The sequence below is a fragment of the Humulus lupulus genome, chromosome 2 (genome assembly GCF_963169125.1).
Source record: "Humulus lupulus chromosome 2, drHumLupu1.1, whole genome shotgun sequence".
NCBI classification, from domain to species: Eukaryota; Viridiplantae; Streptophyta; class Magnoliopsida; order Rosales; family Cannabaceae; genus Humulus; species Humulus lupulus.
Genome location: NC_084794.1, coordinates 287,586,867 through 287,602,358, shown reverse-complemented (window position 1 = coordinate 287,602,358; position 15,492 = coordinate 287,586,867). Strand labels below are relative to the sequence as shown.

The 15,492-nt window shown below is 34.1% G+C and overlaps 1 protein-coding gene and 1 long non-coding RNA gene across 2 annotated transcripts; one reads left to right on the top strand and one right to left on the bottom strand.

Annotated features, from left to right (window-relative positions):
- The first annotated feature begins 8 nt into the window (after positions 1-8).
- LOC133819673 (uncharacterized) lies at positions 9-2,392 on the top strand. Its single transcript, XM_062252973.1, has 4 exons — positions 9-459; positions 551-779; positions 933-1,085; positions 1,671-2,392. Exons 1-4 carry the CDS (start codon positions 250-252, stop codon positions 2,372-2,374), a joined length of 1,296 nt encoding a protein of 431 aa, XP_062108957.1. The 5' UTR covers positions 9-249; the 3' UTR covers positions 2,375-2,392.
- A 5,067-nt stretch (positions 2,393-7,459) lies between these two features.
- On the bottom strand, positions 7,460-9,237 carry LOC133816768 (uncharacterized). The gene is made up of 4 exons (XR_009885456.1): positions 9,089-9,237; positions 8,934-9,008; positions 8,405-8,466; positions 7,460-7,686 (listed from the first exon to the last, which is right to left on the bottom strand). It is a non-coding gene; the product is annotated as an uncharacterized LOC133816768 (long non-coding RNA).
- Positions 9,238-15,492: the final 6,255 nt, after the last annotated feature.

Below are 15,492 nucleotides of genomic sequence, written 5' to 3'. Positions count from 1 at the left end.
GGCTATAAGTGTTTCCAAACAGAGCCGAATACTATTCCGAGTAAGAATAGAGATATGACTATTCTACTTTTCTGAACCAAACACTAAAACCCCAACCCCAACTATTGCAAAATGGAGAAAGGGTTTAGGGACAAAACAGAGAGCCCCGGCATTTGGGTTCTCTTGTTCTTTCTCTGGGTTTGTCCAAAAGTTCAAATTTTGGGACTATTTTGAAGTAAAAGATTTCTGGGTTTTATTAGTTGGGCTGTGATGTTGCGCAGAGCTGGGTTGAGCTCTGGTCGGAATATCCGGAGGCTTTCGACAGCGGTACGGCATCGTATTGAGGACGAAGGTGACTGGTTTTACTCGTCCGAGTGGTGGGGAACCGATTCTGACGCAGACGGACACACTGTTCTCCGATCAACCTCTGATAAAGGCAATGGTGTCGTTTCTGTTGCAGCTTACTCTTCTTCAAGGCCCGTTAGTCTCTCTCTCAGAATATATTTCTGTATATGAAACATACATACATATATGTCTATATGTCCTTAATATGATTTACAAAATGATTCAGAGTGAAGTTTACTGGCCAACAACGGAGAATTGGCTTCAGAAGAGGTACGCTGAGGCAAACCCAGATGTGAAACACAAAGAACGATTCAATATACTTGGATATCAATGGCGGGTGCTTCGTTTCAATGGTGTAACTCGCCAAAGCACTGTGAAAGTATTGGCTGCCAACCGCGATTCGGAGCCTGGCTCTGTCTTCCTTATGCAACAGCCACATTGCCTCGCTGTTCCATGTAACTTACCTCCACTTTGTGCTAAAAAATAGATGGTTTTAAACATTACCTTGGATTTGTTTTGCATTGATATAGTTTCTGTTACATTCATATATTTGTGCTCTGCTGTAAGTAGATTAGACTCTTGATACATTGAATTAATTCTATTTTCAGATTTGAAGAGTATGGTATCGGTTGGACTGGCCACTATAGCATCATGTAATTATGATCTCAAGAGTGCAGTTGATGGGAAGAAGCAAATGCGTGTGTTATGCATCGGCCATGGTGGAGGAAGCTTGCCGTTGTTTATAGCTAGTAAAATTCTAGGTAATAGTTTGCATTCACTTCTCTTGTGTTTTGCGGTTATTGGAAAGCATATAAATGTGTTTTTTACCATTGCCTTCAGTTGACAACAATCTTATGTGCCATGTTTGAGAGTGCCTAAACCTGTAACCAACGTTTCAAGTACTGAATTGTCATTAGAAGAAAAAAAAAGTGATAGTTTTCGTCATATTATTGTAAATTGACACTGTTACATCTAAGAATGAGAGCTTAAGTGAACTTCTACTCAAGTCACAGATGATATCCTTCTGTTGAAATTGATGAAAAGATCATGTTGACTCAATGAGTGAAGTAAATAGGCTATATTTCCAGGAATGCTGGTATACCATTTTCTTGCTTTTGTTGTGTCTTGAAACAACAGTTCCATTCTTTTCCCAGAGAAATAAGCTAAAATGATTTGAAACCACTGAAGGCAAATGCTTATATTGTAAAAGCGTAGATTCTTGTTATGAGTATGATATATAGTCTGTATATATGACTCTTTCATGCTGACAACTTTACGGCCAGTGGTCTCTTTTAAAACAAGCCGTAAGAAATTTTGAGACAATAACACTTGATTGGCTCTTTCAGGTGCTGAGGTTCACATAGTTGAAATTGATCCTCTAGTTATATCAGCCTCGGTTCAAGCTATGGGGTTTCCAGCTTTCTCAGTCATGACTCCATCAGGCAATCGGGCCTTCTCAAAACCCGATTCAACAGATGAAGTTATGTGGAAAGGCACTCACGAAAGGCTTTACCTTTACGAATCAGATGCTGAAAAGTTCATTCTCAAGAACACCAATTTATATGATATGATTTTTATTGATGCTTATGACGGCGAGGACATCTTCCCTCGCCCATTATGGGACCCGGATTCCCCGTTTCTAAAAGCTCTCAGTAATCAGCTTCATCCTGAACATGGCACGGTTGTGGTGAACCTTCACTCAGATTCTGATCTCTTGGATCCTGACGGGTCTGTTCCATCTGTTCTCGAGCAAATCTTACCCATGGGGAAGTATGTTTCTCAAGTTGGCCAAGCCTATAAAGATGTATTGGCGGGAAGTACAAGCTCCAATGGAGAGAAAAAGTCTGGTTTGGGATTCACTGTGTCAGTTCCTTGGATATGCAATACATCCCTGGTTGTTTGCAAAGGTTTTGGAATGATTGATGGGAATTATAATAGAGATGTTATATTGAACACCCTTGTATCCAAATCCGTAGAAATAGAACACACTCTGAACTTACCATTCTCCTGTTTGCAGTATGTAAAGAGAGGACTTAAGCTTGTTCATTAATATTCTACACTTTTCTTATTTTGTGTCATTCTTTTACTCAATTTCATTGGCCTTCACATGGTGCTATGTCGTATTATTCTAGTGTTGGCTGGCATATTGTCAAATTTGATACTTGATTTTTTTTTTCCTATTTTTGTATGGATGTAGTTGTTTCACTTTTTTCATGTATTGTTGTTATTTGGCACCTTTTTAATAACACATGAGGTGACATTTCATGATTGGTTAGTGATACTTTATAATATTTATTAAATTCAAATAAATGGGACCTAATATTAAATTATACTAACAGCGGTATGCCAACTTTTTGTGGTGTTAGACACTAGTGATAACCCTTAGCAATTTTTTTTTTCATGCACCTTTACAATTCATTTATAACATAATGTGTTAGAATTTTAAGCTTTGTATAGAAGCTTCCTATTAGATTTTTGGCCGCCGAAATTTTCTTGTAGATCAATATTTCTAAACTACCTTTGTTAGCGCTTGCACTCTCCAAACCAAATGAAGATTTGAAGTCTTTCATCCACCATCTCAATGATTTAAACCTAATAAATTATGACAATAACATATTACTTTAATTAAAAATAAACTTACTTCCAATACATTTTTAATAAAAATAAATAAATAACTATTTATGATTTTTGGTATATAGAGTATACGTGTAGTATAATTCTAATAGTTATTAGATATTTGTTTGGTATCAGATACGGAGACCATATTTTTATAATAAATAACTTAAAACATATCTTGTCTAAAAGAACCTAACCCTTTGTTCCCATAGGTTGAAACTCCATCGTGGTCGCGCATGAGTCATATTGCCACCATCTCACGACTCCAAATATCAAAGGTTTCAAAACCAAGTGTATCACTTCCACAACCATCAGAGTTTTTGCGCCATCACCGTGCACCACTGTGGAGCTTAGACCAAATTCGAATAAAAATGGCCAATATATTGTAACATTTGTAATTCATTTTCATCCTTAAAACATTGTGTAAGTCACGACTAATGTCTCTAATTCTTTAAGAAAAAAACTTTGTAATTGAAACAAGATAAGTGTAACCCAATAATAAACAAAGAATGGTAACACCTCATTGTTAGAATATTTTATATGGACTGACATAATTATACGTTGCTCACGTAGTGTCATGATTAGCATGTAAGGATAACTATATAATCGGTATTGCATACTATTACCATCGGGCCATAATGGGATGGACATAATGTACTGACACACTCGAGGCCCATGGACACGCTCTCAATGTCTTTAGGCTAGCCCATTGGGCCAAGACAACTAATCCTCCCATTGGGTATCTAGGCCCAATAAGCCCATTATGGTTTATAAAAAGGGTTACACAATTTTATTAAGTGTGTGTAGACAATGAGTGTTTTAGAGAAAAAATGAGAGAGAGAGAGAGTAGTGTTCACCTACACCCCCAAGCACCCCTTTGATCTTTGATGTGTAGGTGGTTGAATTGTGATGAGCATAATTATAGAGAATGATGGTTCATAGACTTGATCACAAGGGTAAGTAAAGCTTCATTTTATTCATATTATGTTTGATGTCTTAAATAAGATGATTTCTTTGTGCAATGTTGAGCATGAATATGTTTGATCAATTGTTGATTATTGTTTGATGCTCAATTAATTTCAATAATTGGTATCAGAGCCACGTTATCTGATTTTAAGGCTCATGAATACTTTGTCAAAATTTTGAGTGCATTTTCGGACTTTTGGAATTTTTATGAGTTTTGATTATTCAAAATTCTAAATACATATTTTTAACCAAAATAAATGATGGATTGAGTCTACATATCAAATATATAACTTGTGGGTGGTGTTTTTTATGATTATTGGACTCATATTTGGCCATTTTTGGACTGGTTTTCAAGTCTTTTTGAGCTGAAAATAGATTTGAATAAAATTGGTAATGTTATGGTTCAATAGACAACGAAATTTGGAGCAAAACCCCTCAAACGACATAAAAAACGAAGCACCGAAGGTCGAAATCCGACCTGGTCAGAATCTGGGTCCAAAACGGGTCAAATTCGACCCATCTGGAGGTTGAAGACGACCAAAAACGACGTGTCGTTTTTCAAAGCTCATTATCGTTTTTTAGTTTTCATGTTGTTTCGAGAGTGTTATCATTTTTTGGATTTTATGTCGTTTTTTGATATTGTTATCGTTTTTAGCTTTTTTTTTGTCGTTTTTGGGCTTTATAAAAAAAAAACAGGCACATGGGGATGCGTGTAGGGTCCAATTTTGGACTATTTTTCACCATTTAGCTCTATTTTTGTTTTCCCACTTAATTGTGTGACTATATTTTGGGTTTGATCAATATTAACGATTAATTGACACATAATCACACAATTAAATTAAATTAAAATTATTATCTCACAATTTAGCTTATATCATTTATTAATTGTAAACATGATTATATTTATTTGAAATTTATGTCTTATGTTTTGTTTTTAAATACTTAGCATTATTTGCAAATATGATTATGTTGTTGTGACGTTAATTGAGTGCTTATGTACTCACCTATCGTGAGTTTAAGCATGTCAATTTGTCATTAATAATAATTGTGAAATTAATACAATTTGAATGTTTATGTGCTTGCCTATCGTGAGTCTAAACATGTCAAATTATGGAGTTTAAAATTATAATCTCACATAAGACCCAATAATCGAGCAATATGCTATACCAAACTTTTGTACATATGCCTTATAATTTTCTTTTGAGGATTCATGATTATGAATGGATTATGGTTGGCATATATTTGGTTTATTTACAGAATTATTACCCATTTGATTTATCCTCTCGCTAATAGATTATGTGACATTTATGGATGCTTAGTTGGGATTATTTGATGATTATGAGATTATAATCTATGATGAACATGTAATTGAATGTTCTATGGATATTCATATCGTGATTGTGATTATCGCTGATTAAATTCACATTTGTTCTAATCACAATTAATACTAAGATCCATACATGCAATTTAGTCATCCTGTCGATGATTTTATTGTTGGATAGGATGCTTAGATGGTGAAGGAAACACATTGGATGTTATGAACCACACAATCTTTTCTACCTTATCGGCAGTGGATTAATGAATTTGGTTGTGACATTTGAAGTGGTTGTCCTTACCTACGTAAGAGTCATATGTTTTGTTAGAACGACTCTAGCATGACACGATCGTTTTTGTTGATAGATCATTTGGAAAGCTGAGAAAACGAGCATATAGCGCGATCCTTGCTTTCACATGCATAGTAGCACTGCTCATTGATATTTTCACTTAGCTTCAAGCAATCCTAAAATCTCTACCATTTATTTATCGGATGGGACAATAATATGTTTTGACATAACGATATCTCATTGTAAAGACGGACTAGGCCTAAAATTGATAAATCTTGAAGTCACATTGTTTAAATAGATGCCAAGTTACTCCATGATCAGTGGGAGATTGAGAATATTGAGATGGGTGTTAGTTGGTTGTAGTGAGGTATATATGTGTTAATCGACCCTTCTATGACAACTTTGTGAGGATGAGATCGCTTAGGAATCTCTTGAGGTATTGAAGTGAAACTCTTACGTTTTTCGATAATGATGAGTTCAGGAGACTATTGCATTGATTTTATGCCCTAAGATAGTTTCAGTGGAACTAGTGAATCATCTATTGTGGTTTTCTTATAATTAAGGCTCAAGATATGACATAGATCATAAGTGGACAATTTTGGATGGATACGACAATGGATATGTGATCATTATCTATTTCGAAGTGATAATCGTATTACTTGGAGACGTTCGTAAACATGATGAATCCAAATTAAATAGAATAACGCATGTGTACTCAATATCATGTCGTTGTTGCTACTAAATTTGAGGAATAGCTAAGTTATATTTAGGCAACAATTTTGGTTTGATTGAAGTCAATGAAACAAAGTTTGCCATATAGTGATATTGATGACTTAGTATTCTTTTTTGGATAACCAATAGAAAGAATAAGGGGAAGTTAAGTTTTAACTTATTTAAGCATAGTACACATGCTGATCATATTGATTCTTTTGTCCATAAATTTTTTTATGATCTATAATATCATGTATAAGAGTTGAGAGATATCGAGTATTTATTATTCTTTTGTTAAAATCTCTCTCACATGATCATTATCTTGAGCATAGTCTTATCAAGCTTTGACTCATCAAAGTTTTAAACGTTTTTTTTGTGTGTTTTAGAAAGCTTCAAAGTGGAAAACACCTAAATGATTAATCCAAACATGCATAATGTTGTGCAGTCACTTCTTATATGCATTGTTTGACGAAGTGACAAGTACAAAATGAGGCGTATATATATAGCCTCAATGGTTGTACTGCATGCATGTTGTTTTAATGGTTGTTATTATATTTGAATATCTTCTAGACCAAATCATGTTTAATATATATATATCCTATCGGTATGATATTATACATGATTTATTTGACTGCCTATTAGATAATGAAGTTTAGTATGGTGTTTGTTTATTATATTGGTCCAAGTGGGAGAGATATTTGAATTTTTTGTATGGACTAATATAATCACAAACATAATTCCATATTCACAACCATGTTAGGTGTTTAAAGAGATAATATGAGTCAAGTATTTTGCTATGACTCTTAAACGGTTTTAGATTTGATGTTTTGTACCGTTTCATTTCGAATATATAGGTTGAGACTGAATAAGGATTTAATTTGCATACCTTATTTTTTGGGCAATCACAATCTCAAAGTTTAATTGTTAAAGAGAAGATGATTATCTCAATGGTTATTTTTCGAGAGTACTATGGTTCATATAATTGTCTCTTCCATTCACTGTTGATGATAAATAAATAAAGTTGTCCGTGTTGGAGTTTCAAGTTGGGATTAGTCAAGGGTCAAAAAAATTATTTAGGGAATAACTGGACTTATCCCTTGTTTTGCTTCTGCTGTTATTATTGTCGACCCTACAATCTGTAACACCCTCACTTATTTTTGTTAAAACCATATTTGAGGTGTTACGTTTTAAAACTATATCATAATTACTTTCAACAGAAGTCTGGATTTTTTTTTTAAACTTATTTCAAATTATTTACAATAAACATAAAGTGTGTCTCAAACATATTATACATAAGTATTAAATAACCCAATTTATTTTCAAAACATAAATCCACACTTTATTACAAACATACACACTGATAAACTGAAATAACCCACAAGATGTCAATGTGTTCATATGTACAAATCAGGGTCAGGACCATGCTTCAGTTCTCCTTATGTCATTCACTCATTTCTTTCTCTACCTGCAACACAAGACAACTGTGGGCCTAAAGCTCAGTAAGCAAAGTAATGCATGCAATGCAAATGATTACTCAATGTCAAAGGACATACACAACTTTTTTATAAATTTTTGGGCCCCTTAATATTGTGCACACTGTTTGAATTGGTCAATGCTTGCAGGGCTTGTTACACATATAATATAAAATCCCATGGGTTCTCCTCCGGCTAGCCATCACCACAGTAGGGCGCATTAAAAACCTTATTCCATCGTTGCCCCATCGGGCTCAAGATTTAAGGCGGCCACACACTGTGGTGTCAATACATATAACAATAACTCATTGGAGGAGAAATAAAGACGAAAACACGACAAACAATATAATTGGTTCACTAAAACCTAGCCCAAATTATTGGGCTGCCACTATAAGCCTACTACAGGCCTCCGTTTACACTTATTAACACTTTCATTTGCCTTTTCAAAATAGTGGCACTGAACTTAAACTTCTTATTACAACTTGCTTTTATGTTGCATAAAACTTGCTAAGGCATCATATAATTAATCATCATAATATCATGCATGGTCTTATATCATACAATAATTCACCATATCATTATTATGCCATGCATAAAAATTTATGATGAAGTGTCAATGTATGTTAATACCACTTACTCACAAAATATTCATATAATGAATACTTTCACATAACATATAATTCTTGTGTTGCAGTTGAGTACTTTACTTACCTTCTGTCCAAAATATATTTCACCGTGTAACAAGTGGTGTCTTAGGTGTTGATGTGCTTATCCTAACAATGACATGGATTTCTCATCATAATGATGGCAGTAAGACATTGAACTATCATTTAAAAATACCCATAAAACATCATATCAACTTTCATATCCAAATCATACCTAAAATGCCTTAAACCACCTAGATCGAGCGTTAGATTTATCTTAGACACTTAGAGAAATTTTGACAGAGTTTCCCCTTAATTTTAGCTATCCCCAAATATCAAAATCAATCAGTAATCAACATCAAATAACCTGCCATAACCATATATCCCAATTACCAACATAATTCATCATAAAGTTATCATATACTGATTTTGATAAAATTCTAATTTCCAAGATCATCACCCAAATTAAATGAGTCTCCACGTCTATTCAAACATTTATAAACATATCTACCCTCTTATAACTCAATAAAATAACCAAAAATCATCTTGTACTCCAAGAACCCCAAAAACCTCATAAAACACAAAATTTCACTTACCGAGCAACTTTTCGGCGAAAACAATCTCTTCAAGCTTTTCTAAACCTCAAACCACTTGGAAACCCCAAGAAATATCTTAAAAAAGATAAAACACCATATATAAGCTTTCAGAAAAATTCAAAAACATGGTTTAACTTCCAAGTACAAGAACTTACCATAAAAAGGCTAGAACTAAGCTTAATCTACTTCTTTGGCTTTGATTTCACTTTGATCTCCTTAGAATCTCTTCAAACCAGCCAAGAAATGGTTTTTGGTTTTCTTTTCTCTCTGTTTTTCAGAGTCTTGGTCGTGCAAAGTGATAAGGTTGATGAAAATTCTTTATTTTCAATGATTTGGCCTTATTGTATCAAAATTTGACACCTTTCACCTCATCATTTCACCTTTTGACTTATGAAAACCTTATCACTTCAATAATTTCGACTTAATCATCTGCTAGGTCTATTATCCTTATGTGTAAAACACTCACACCAAACCTTAGGTCCATATGAGTTCATACCCAATAGTTATGCTTACCCGATCGAGCGTAGCGCACTTATGCTAAGATCGTTTTGACTTTGCATCAATACCACTAATTATGTATACCTCCCATCAAGAATTGATCTAATGGTTCTAAAACCATTTTTACTTCATCGATGAGACCTTAATCATACCTCAATTATATTTGGTAAATCCACTAATACTCAATTTTACCCCAAAATACTAGTAGTCGACATTGTACTATTTTTCACCACTTAACATCTTTTGCCTTCTATATCCTCACTTTTCTCACTTGATTTCATGCCTTGTCCATATTTTTCATCCTTTCTTATATCTTGAGCACATAAAACACCCATAAAAGACAACTCAAATGCCACAAGGTTAATAATATTGAACATACATATAGACATCACATACACAACTTTTATACTTATACATGAAAACACTTATAAGAATATGCTTATGCTCAAATTATACATATTGTATGATATGTAATGCAATGCAATCATGTGATTATTGGCTATATTATATCAAAATAATGTGGGTGCTACACAATCGGCCAAAATATGATAAGAAACTCCATATGTGGACAAGCAAAGATATAGGATCGAAATAGTTTTACAGACCTACAATTTCAAGTAGGAAATAAGATTGACGACATATACCTCAAAATTGTTAATCGAGAGCCATTACTAGTTCTTAATCCTTATTTGGAGAGCTGATGTGTTAATATCACGATTTCCAAGATATGATCATGCATGGAAGTTTAGGCTTAATCACATGATAATTGAGAGATTTTTCTTGATGGCAGTTTTTGTTGAGAATAGACTATTTGAGGAACAAATTAAGGTTGATTAAAGCCTATAGCTAGTTACCATTATGATGGAATGAACTGTTCAAAATGCATTATTATTGGATGGTAAAGTGCTAACTATTTGGAAATCAATATATAAGGATGTGAGAACTAAATTCTTATTTTAGAATTTCATTTGCCTCAATCAAGCATTGAGAAGGCAACTGACAAGGACACCCAAATTCAACGGATTAAATTCGTTTTGGAAAGGCATCAAGACATTGACTATTGTTATTCTCAGAATGGACAATTCGAAACATTATCGTTAGTCAATATTATGTGAGAGATCAGTGGGGACAATGATATGTTTACATTATTACATGATATAGTACATTGCTCATATTTTATGATACTGATCTAATATGGAGACAAGTAAAATCGTTATTTGATAGTCTCCATTGGATGAAGAATTTTAGAGAAGCCTTTGGTCTAAGTATTTATATTCTTCATGATGAGATCAACGGAAAGTTGAATTGTCTCATAGTTTATGTTGACTAAATTTTGATGTGAGTAATGTTTCAATTTCATTGAAAACTTTGGAATAGTCTAAAGAGTGATGTATTGTGAAAGGCCTAAAGTCCATGTGTATTGATAATGACGAGAGATCAATTTTGAGATTGTTCCATACATGCTTATTGAAGGCAACCTAGAGTTTACTAAAGTATACGCATTCCCTATTGTGATATTTTTCATGGGCATGCTGGATTGATACTTGAGTAGTCATCCTTATGGTATCAAGGATGTGTTTGCAATCGACAAATCAACATTATGACACTCAATAGTTGGTTTTAGTGATATCGATTGGACAGGCTGCATGGATGACAAAATCCTTTTCTAAGCATTTATAATGGTAAGAGGAGCTATTTTGTGATTAAGTGTCTAATAAAATAAACACCTACAATCTCCTCTCTCATACATGCATGTATAACGATAAGATGAGTTATTTTGTAATTAGGTGTTAGGTGGACACTTACAACATCCTCATTCATAGATGTAGAGTGAGTGACGTGTTATGAGGACATGGTTTATACAGTACAGCTGTGATATTTCGTTTCAGTGTCAAAAGTAGTTGACTCTATTGTGAATTTACTGAACTTATGTGATAAATGTCGCAGTCATATCTTTCTCTCGGAACTTGAGGAGTCTTGTTACTCCATTAATGATGATGACGTTCCATTTGTAGTGAGAAAGTTGTGGAGTCCTTTTTTTGCATCATGACACACACTTATAGATAACATGTCAATAACTACACTGACAAGGCTTACCTAACCGTGTGTATCGAGAACATACTTCTTATGTGGATTGTTAGGTGCCAGAGATGTATTTAATCAATGAAAGTTACCATTTTCATATATGATAGACATGTTAAGGATTGCTATTTATTGTTGAATATATGCATATTGTGGATCACTCGTTGGCATTATGAGTGCACACTCGTTTAGTAATGATATAATGATGTGAGCCAATGGCTTAGTCTAGATATCATGTTTGAGTGGATCCATAATGGGAGTTATCGCCATGCTTTGTAAATCTCCAATGTCTCGTTATGTATCATATTTGTATCCTATCGATACGATATGATGCATATTTGGTTTTATAGACATTTGTATTTCTTGAGATTCTTGTGTATAGACACTATTGTTCAATGAGCACTTGTTGGTGTAATTATGCAGTTCAAGTGGGAGAATGTTAGAATATTTTATATGGACTGACATAATTATATGTTGCTCATGTAGTGTCATGATTAGCATGTAAGGATAACTATGTAATCGGTATTGCATACTATTACCATCGGGCCATAATGGGACGGACATAATGTACTGACACACTCGGGGCCCATGGACATGCTCTCAATGTCTTTAGGTTAGCCCATTGGGCCAAGACAACTAATCCTCTCATTGGGTATCTAGGCCCAATAAGCCCATTATGGTTTATAAAAAGGGTTACGCCCTTTTATTAAGTGTGTGTGGACAATGGGTGTTTTAGAGGAAAAATGAGAAAGAGAGCAGTGTTCATCTACACCCTAAGCACCCCTTTGATCTTTGATGTGTAGGTGGTTGAATTGTGATGAACATAATTATGGAGAATGATGGTTCATAGACTTGATCCCAAAGGTAAGTAAAGCTTCATTTTATTCATATTATGTTCGATGCCTTAAATAAGATGATTTCATTGTTCAATGTTGAGCATGAATATGTTTGATCAATTGTTGATTATTGTTTGATGCTCAATTAATTTCAATACCCGTAACATTTATTATCTAGTTTTCTCTCACAGTTTGTAACTTAAAAATCAAAATGTAACATTTCTTTTCCATTTATCTATTTTCTTCCTCGTGACCAACAATAGCAGCTCTGCTATTTAACGACCATTGGTGACATGTGATCCTGGTCTGTAATAGCGTGTAGTACTTTTGTCTTTTAACCGAGGTTCTTCATTTGATCGTCGACAATGCTAATGCCTTTTGCCAAAACCATCACACATATGAGTTCCTACCATTAACTATAACAAGGCTCATTTTTAGATCAACTTTGAAGACTACCAAAGATGATGAAAAGTGGTCTCTAAAAAACTTTAAATTTGAAACTTCTCTGACTCAATGCAACTCTTTCAAACAATGTTGAGCCATACTACCACCACCTCGAGACTCCCTACATCACGACCTTCAAAACTTAGTGCTTCAGTTTCATAAGCACGTGCAACACCAGTGGCGCATGGTGGTGGAGCTTCAACCATATTGTAACTAATGTTAAAATTAACATATAAATACCACATTATTAAAGACGAGACTAATAATTATAAAATCAAGAATTCTTCTCATAATTTTCAGTTAGATTTTTAAAAGGGAACTTTACACATGTATGCTAGTATGAGAAAATAATAACAATTTTGTAAAAGATAAAATAATATACCCAAAATTAATGTATTATTTATTGTTATATATAACATATTTCATTTAATTTAATTTAATAAAATAAGACACTTTTTTCAAATTACTCAAAATCATTCTAACTTTCTTTATATAGCCTTATTTTTCAAATCAACAATTTATTACACACTTCCAAACTCTATTGTAAATAAACCTTCACCATATTAGCAAGAGATCACCATTGTCATATATACTGATAACAATCCAAAGAGTGAAGGTCAGACCAATATATTATAACTGTGGAAATAGTTTCTCCAATTCCTAACTAATATCAGTTATAACAGAATAACCAACTCAGCAACCAATTTCTAGACATCTGAGGTCCTATAAATACTCAGACGTGGTTCTCACTTAAACAACACAGATAGAGAGAAACTCAAGAAATCTAAAAAGTCAGAGAGGAAGAGAGTACGAGAGAAGAAAGCTGGGGTTTGAGATATTGTATCTGAGTATCACAACTGTTTGAACATGATAACTCAGGGGGAGTGTGAGGGAGAAATACACTTGATATTGTAAGAGATATCTCATCAAGATTCTACTTTGTGGATGTACTCATTTGTTTCAGATTTGAGCTAATAAAGGAGAGAGAGAAGTTTTCCTAAAACTGGATTAAGAACAAGATCAATACTGATCTTGTTCTGAACCAGTATAATTTTCTGTGTTGTTTCTTCTTTGTTTAGTTTTCTGGGCTACATTCATTTGACTTGCTTCTGTCTTTACCACTCCGTTTTTACACTCTACATGTTCGTATAATTGTGCCATAGAATATATATATTGTTCCAGTTTTGAGTTCTTGTGTTTTTCATTACTTTACTGCTTAGTTCATGTTCTAACATAGTTTATCTTGTTGAGTTTCAGTTTGAATAAATTTGACTAACTTTGTGATTAAGTTGTTGGGATCTTGAAGTTGAATTTATAACATATTTTCTACAAAATCTGAGCCAGGTTCGACAATCCATTGCAGCCAAGTTCCTAAGTGCTTCCACATCAAGATTAATCAAGAACACATCTAAAGAACATGTCAACAATGGCAAAGTTTGAACTCGAAAAGTTTGATGGTTCTACAGATTTCGCACTATGGCGAGAGAGCTTGAAAGGAATTCTGGTTCATCAAAAATTTGACAAGGTGCTGGGAGATAAGAAGTTGTTGGAGAGTAAGAAGGCAGAGGAAGTAGCTGAAATAGAGGAGATGGCCTACTATACAATCATAATGCATCTTTCTAATGGAGTAAGAAGAACGCTGACTGGAGAAACAACTGCAAAAGGCATTTGGGACAAGCTTGAACAGCTATACATGACAACCTCCTTGAAAGACTATACGGTTTTAGAATGAATTCTTTACTTTCTTTAGATGAAAATATTGATAAATTTAATGAGATTATTGTTGGTCTTGCTAACATTGATCACAAGGTAGATGAAGAAAGTCAAGCCATCATTCTACTAAGGTCACTGCCCATAGCCTATCAAGAAGTTAAAGCTGCCATCAAATATGGCAGGGATGTTATCTCACTTGAAGATGTGCTTGGGGCTCTTAAATCTAAACAATTCGAATTACAACTAGAGAAGGAATCCAAGAAAGATGAGGTTTACTTGGCACGAGGAAGACAACCAAAGAGAAGCTCGTTCATGTAGCCTTTTCATTCTTATTCTAAATCAAGGAACAAAGACTCTAGGCAGTGTTATCATTGTGGGAAAGTTGGCCATATCAAGCGATTCTACAACTTGTTGAAAAACTAGAGAATATTCAAATCAAACCAAGAAGTAGGCACCAAAATGATTTCAAATCACAACCGGATCACAAAGGCAATCACAAGTCAAAGTAGTACAACCAAGAAACTGCTGCAGTAGCCAAGACCAATGATGATTGGTCCTCTGATGGAGATGTGCTTTCAATCTCATAGAATACTTCCAGCAAATAATGGATATTAGATTCAGGATGCACTTATCACATGTGTCTTAACCAAGTGTCATTTTTTGATTATGTTAAAACTAATGGAGGTAAGGTACTAATGGGAAATGATATGTCTTGCAGGGTACATGGAATTGGCAAAGTTGCAGTGAAGCAATGGAGAAATTAAAGTCTTGACTAATGTGAGGCATATACTCGATTTAAGAAGAAATTTGGTGTCACTCGGCTCACTTGAAGATGAAGGATACACTTACAAATCTTCAAATGGAATCATGAAAATTGCTAAAGGATCACTTGTGGTAATGAAAGGCAAGAAATCTAATGGGTTGTATGTTTTGGATGGTGAAACCGTGACCATAGCTGAAGCAGCCACTATCAAGACTCAAGTGAA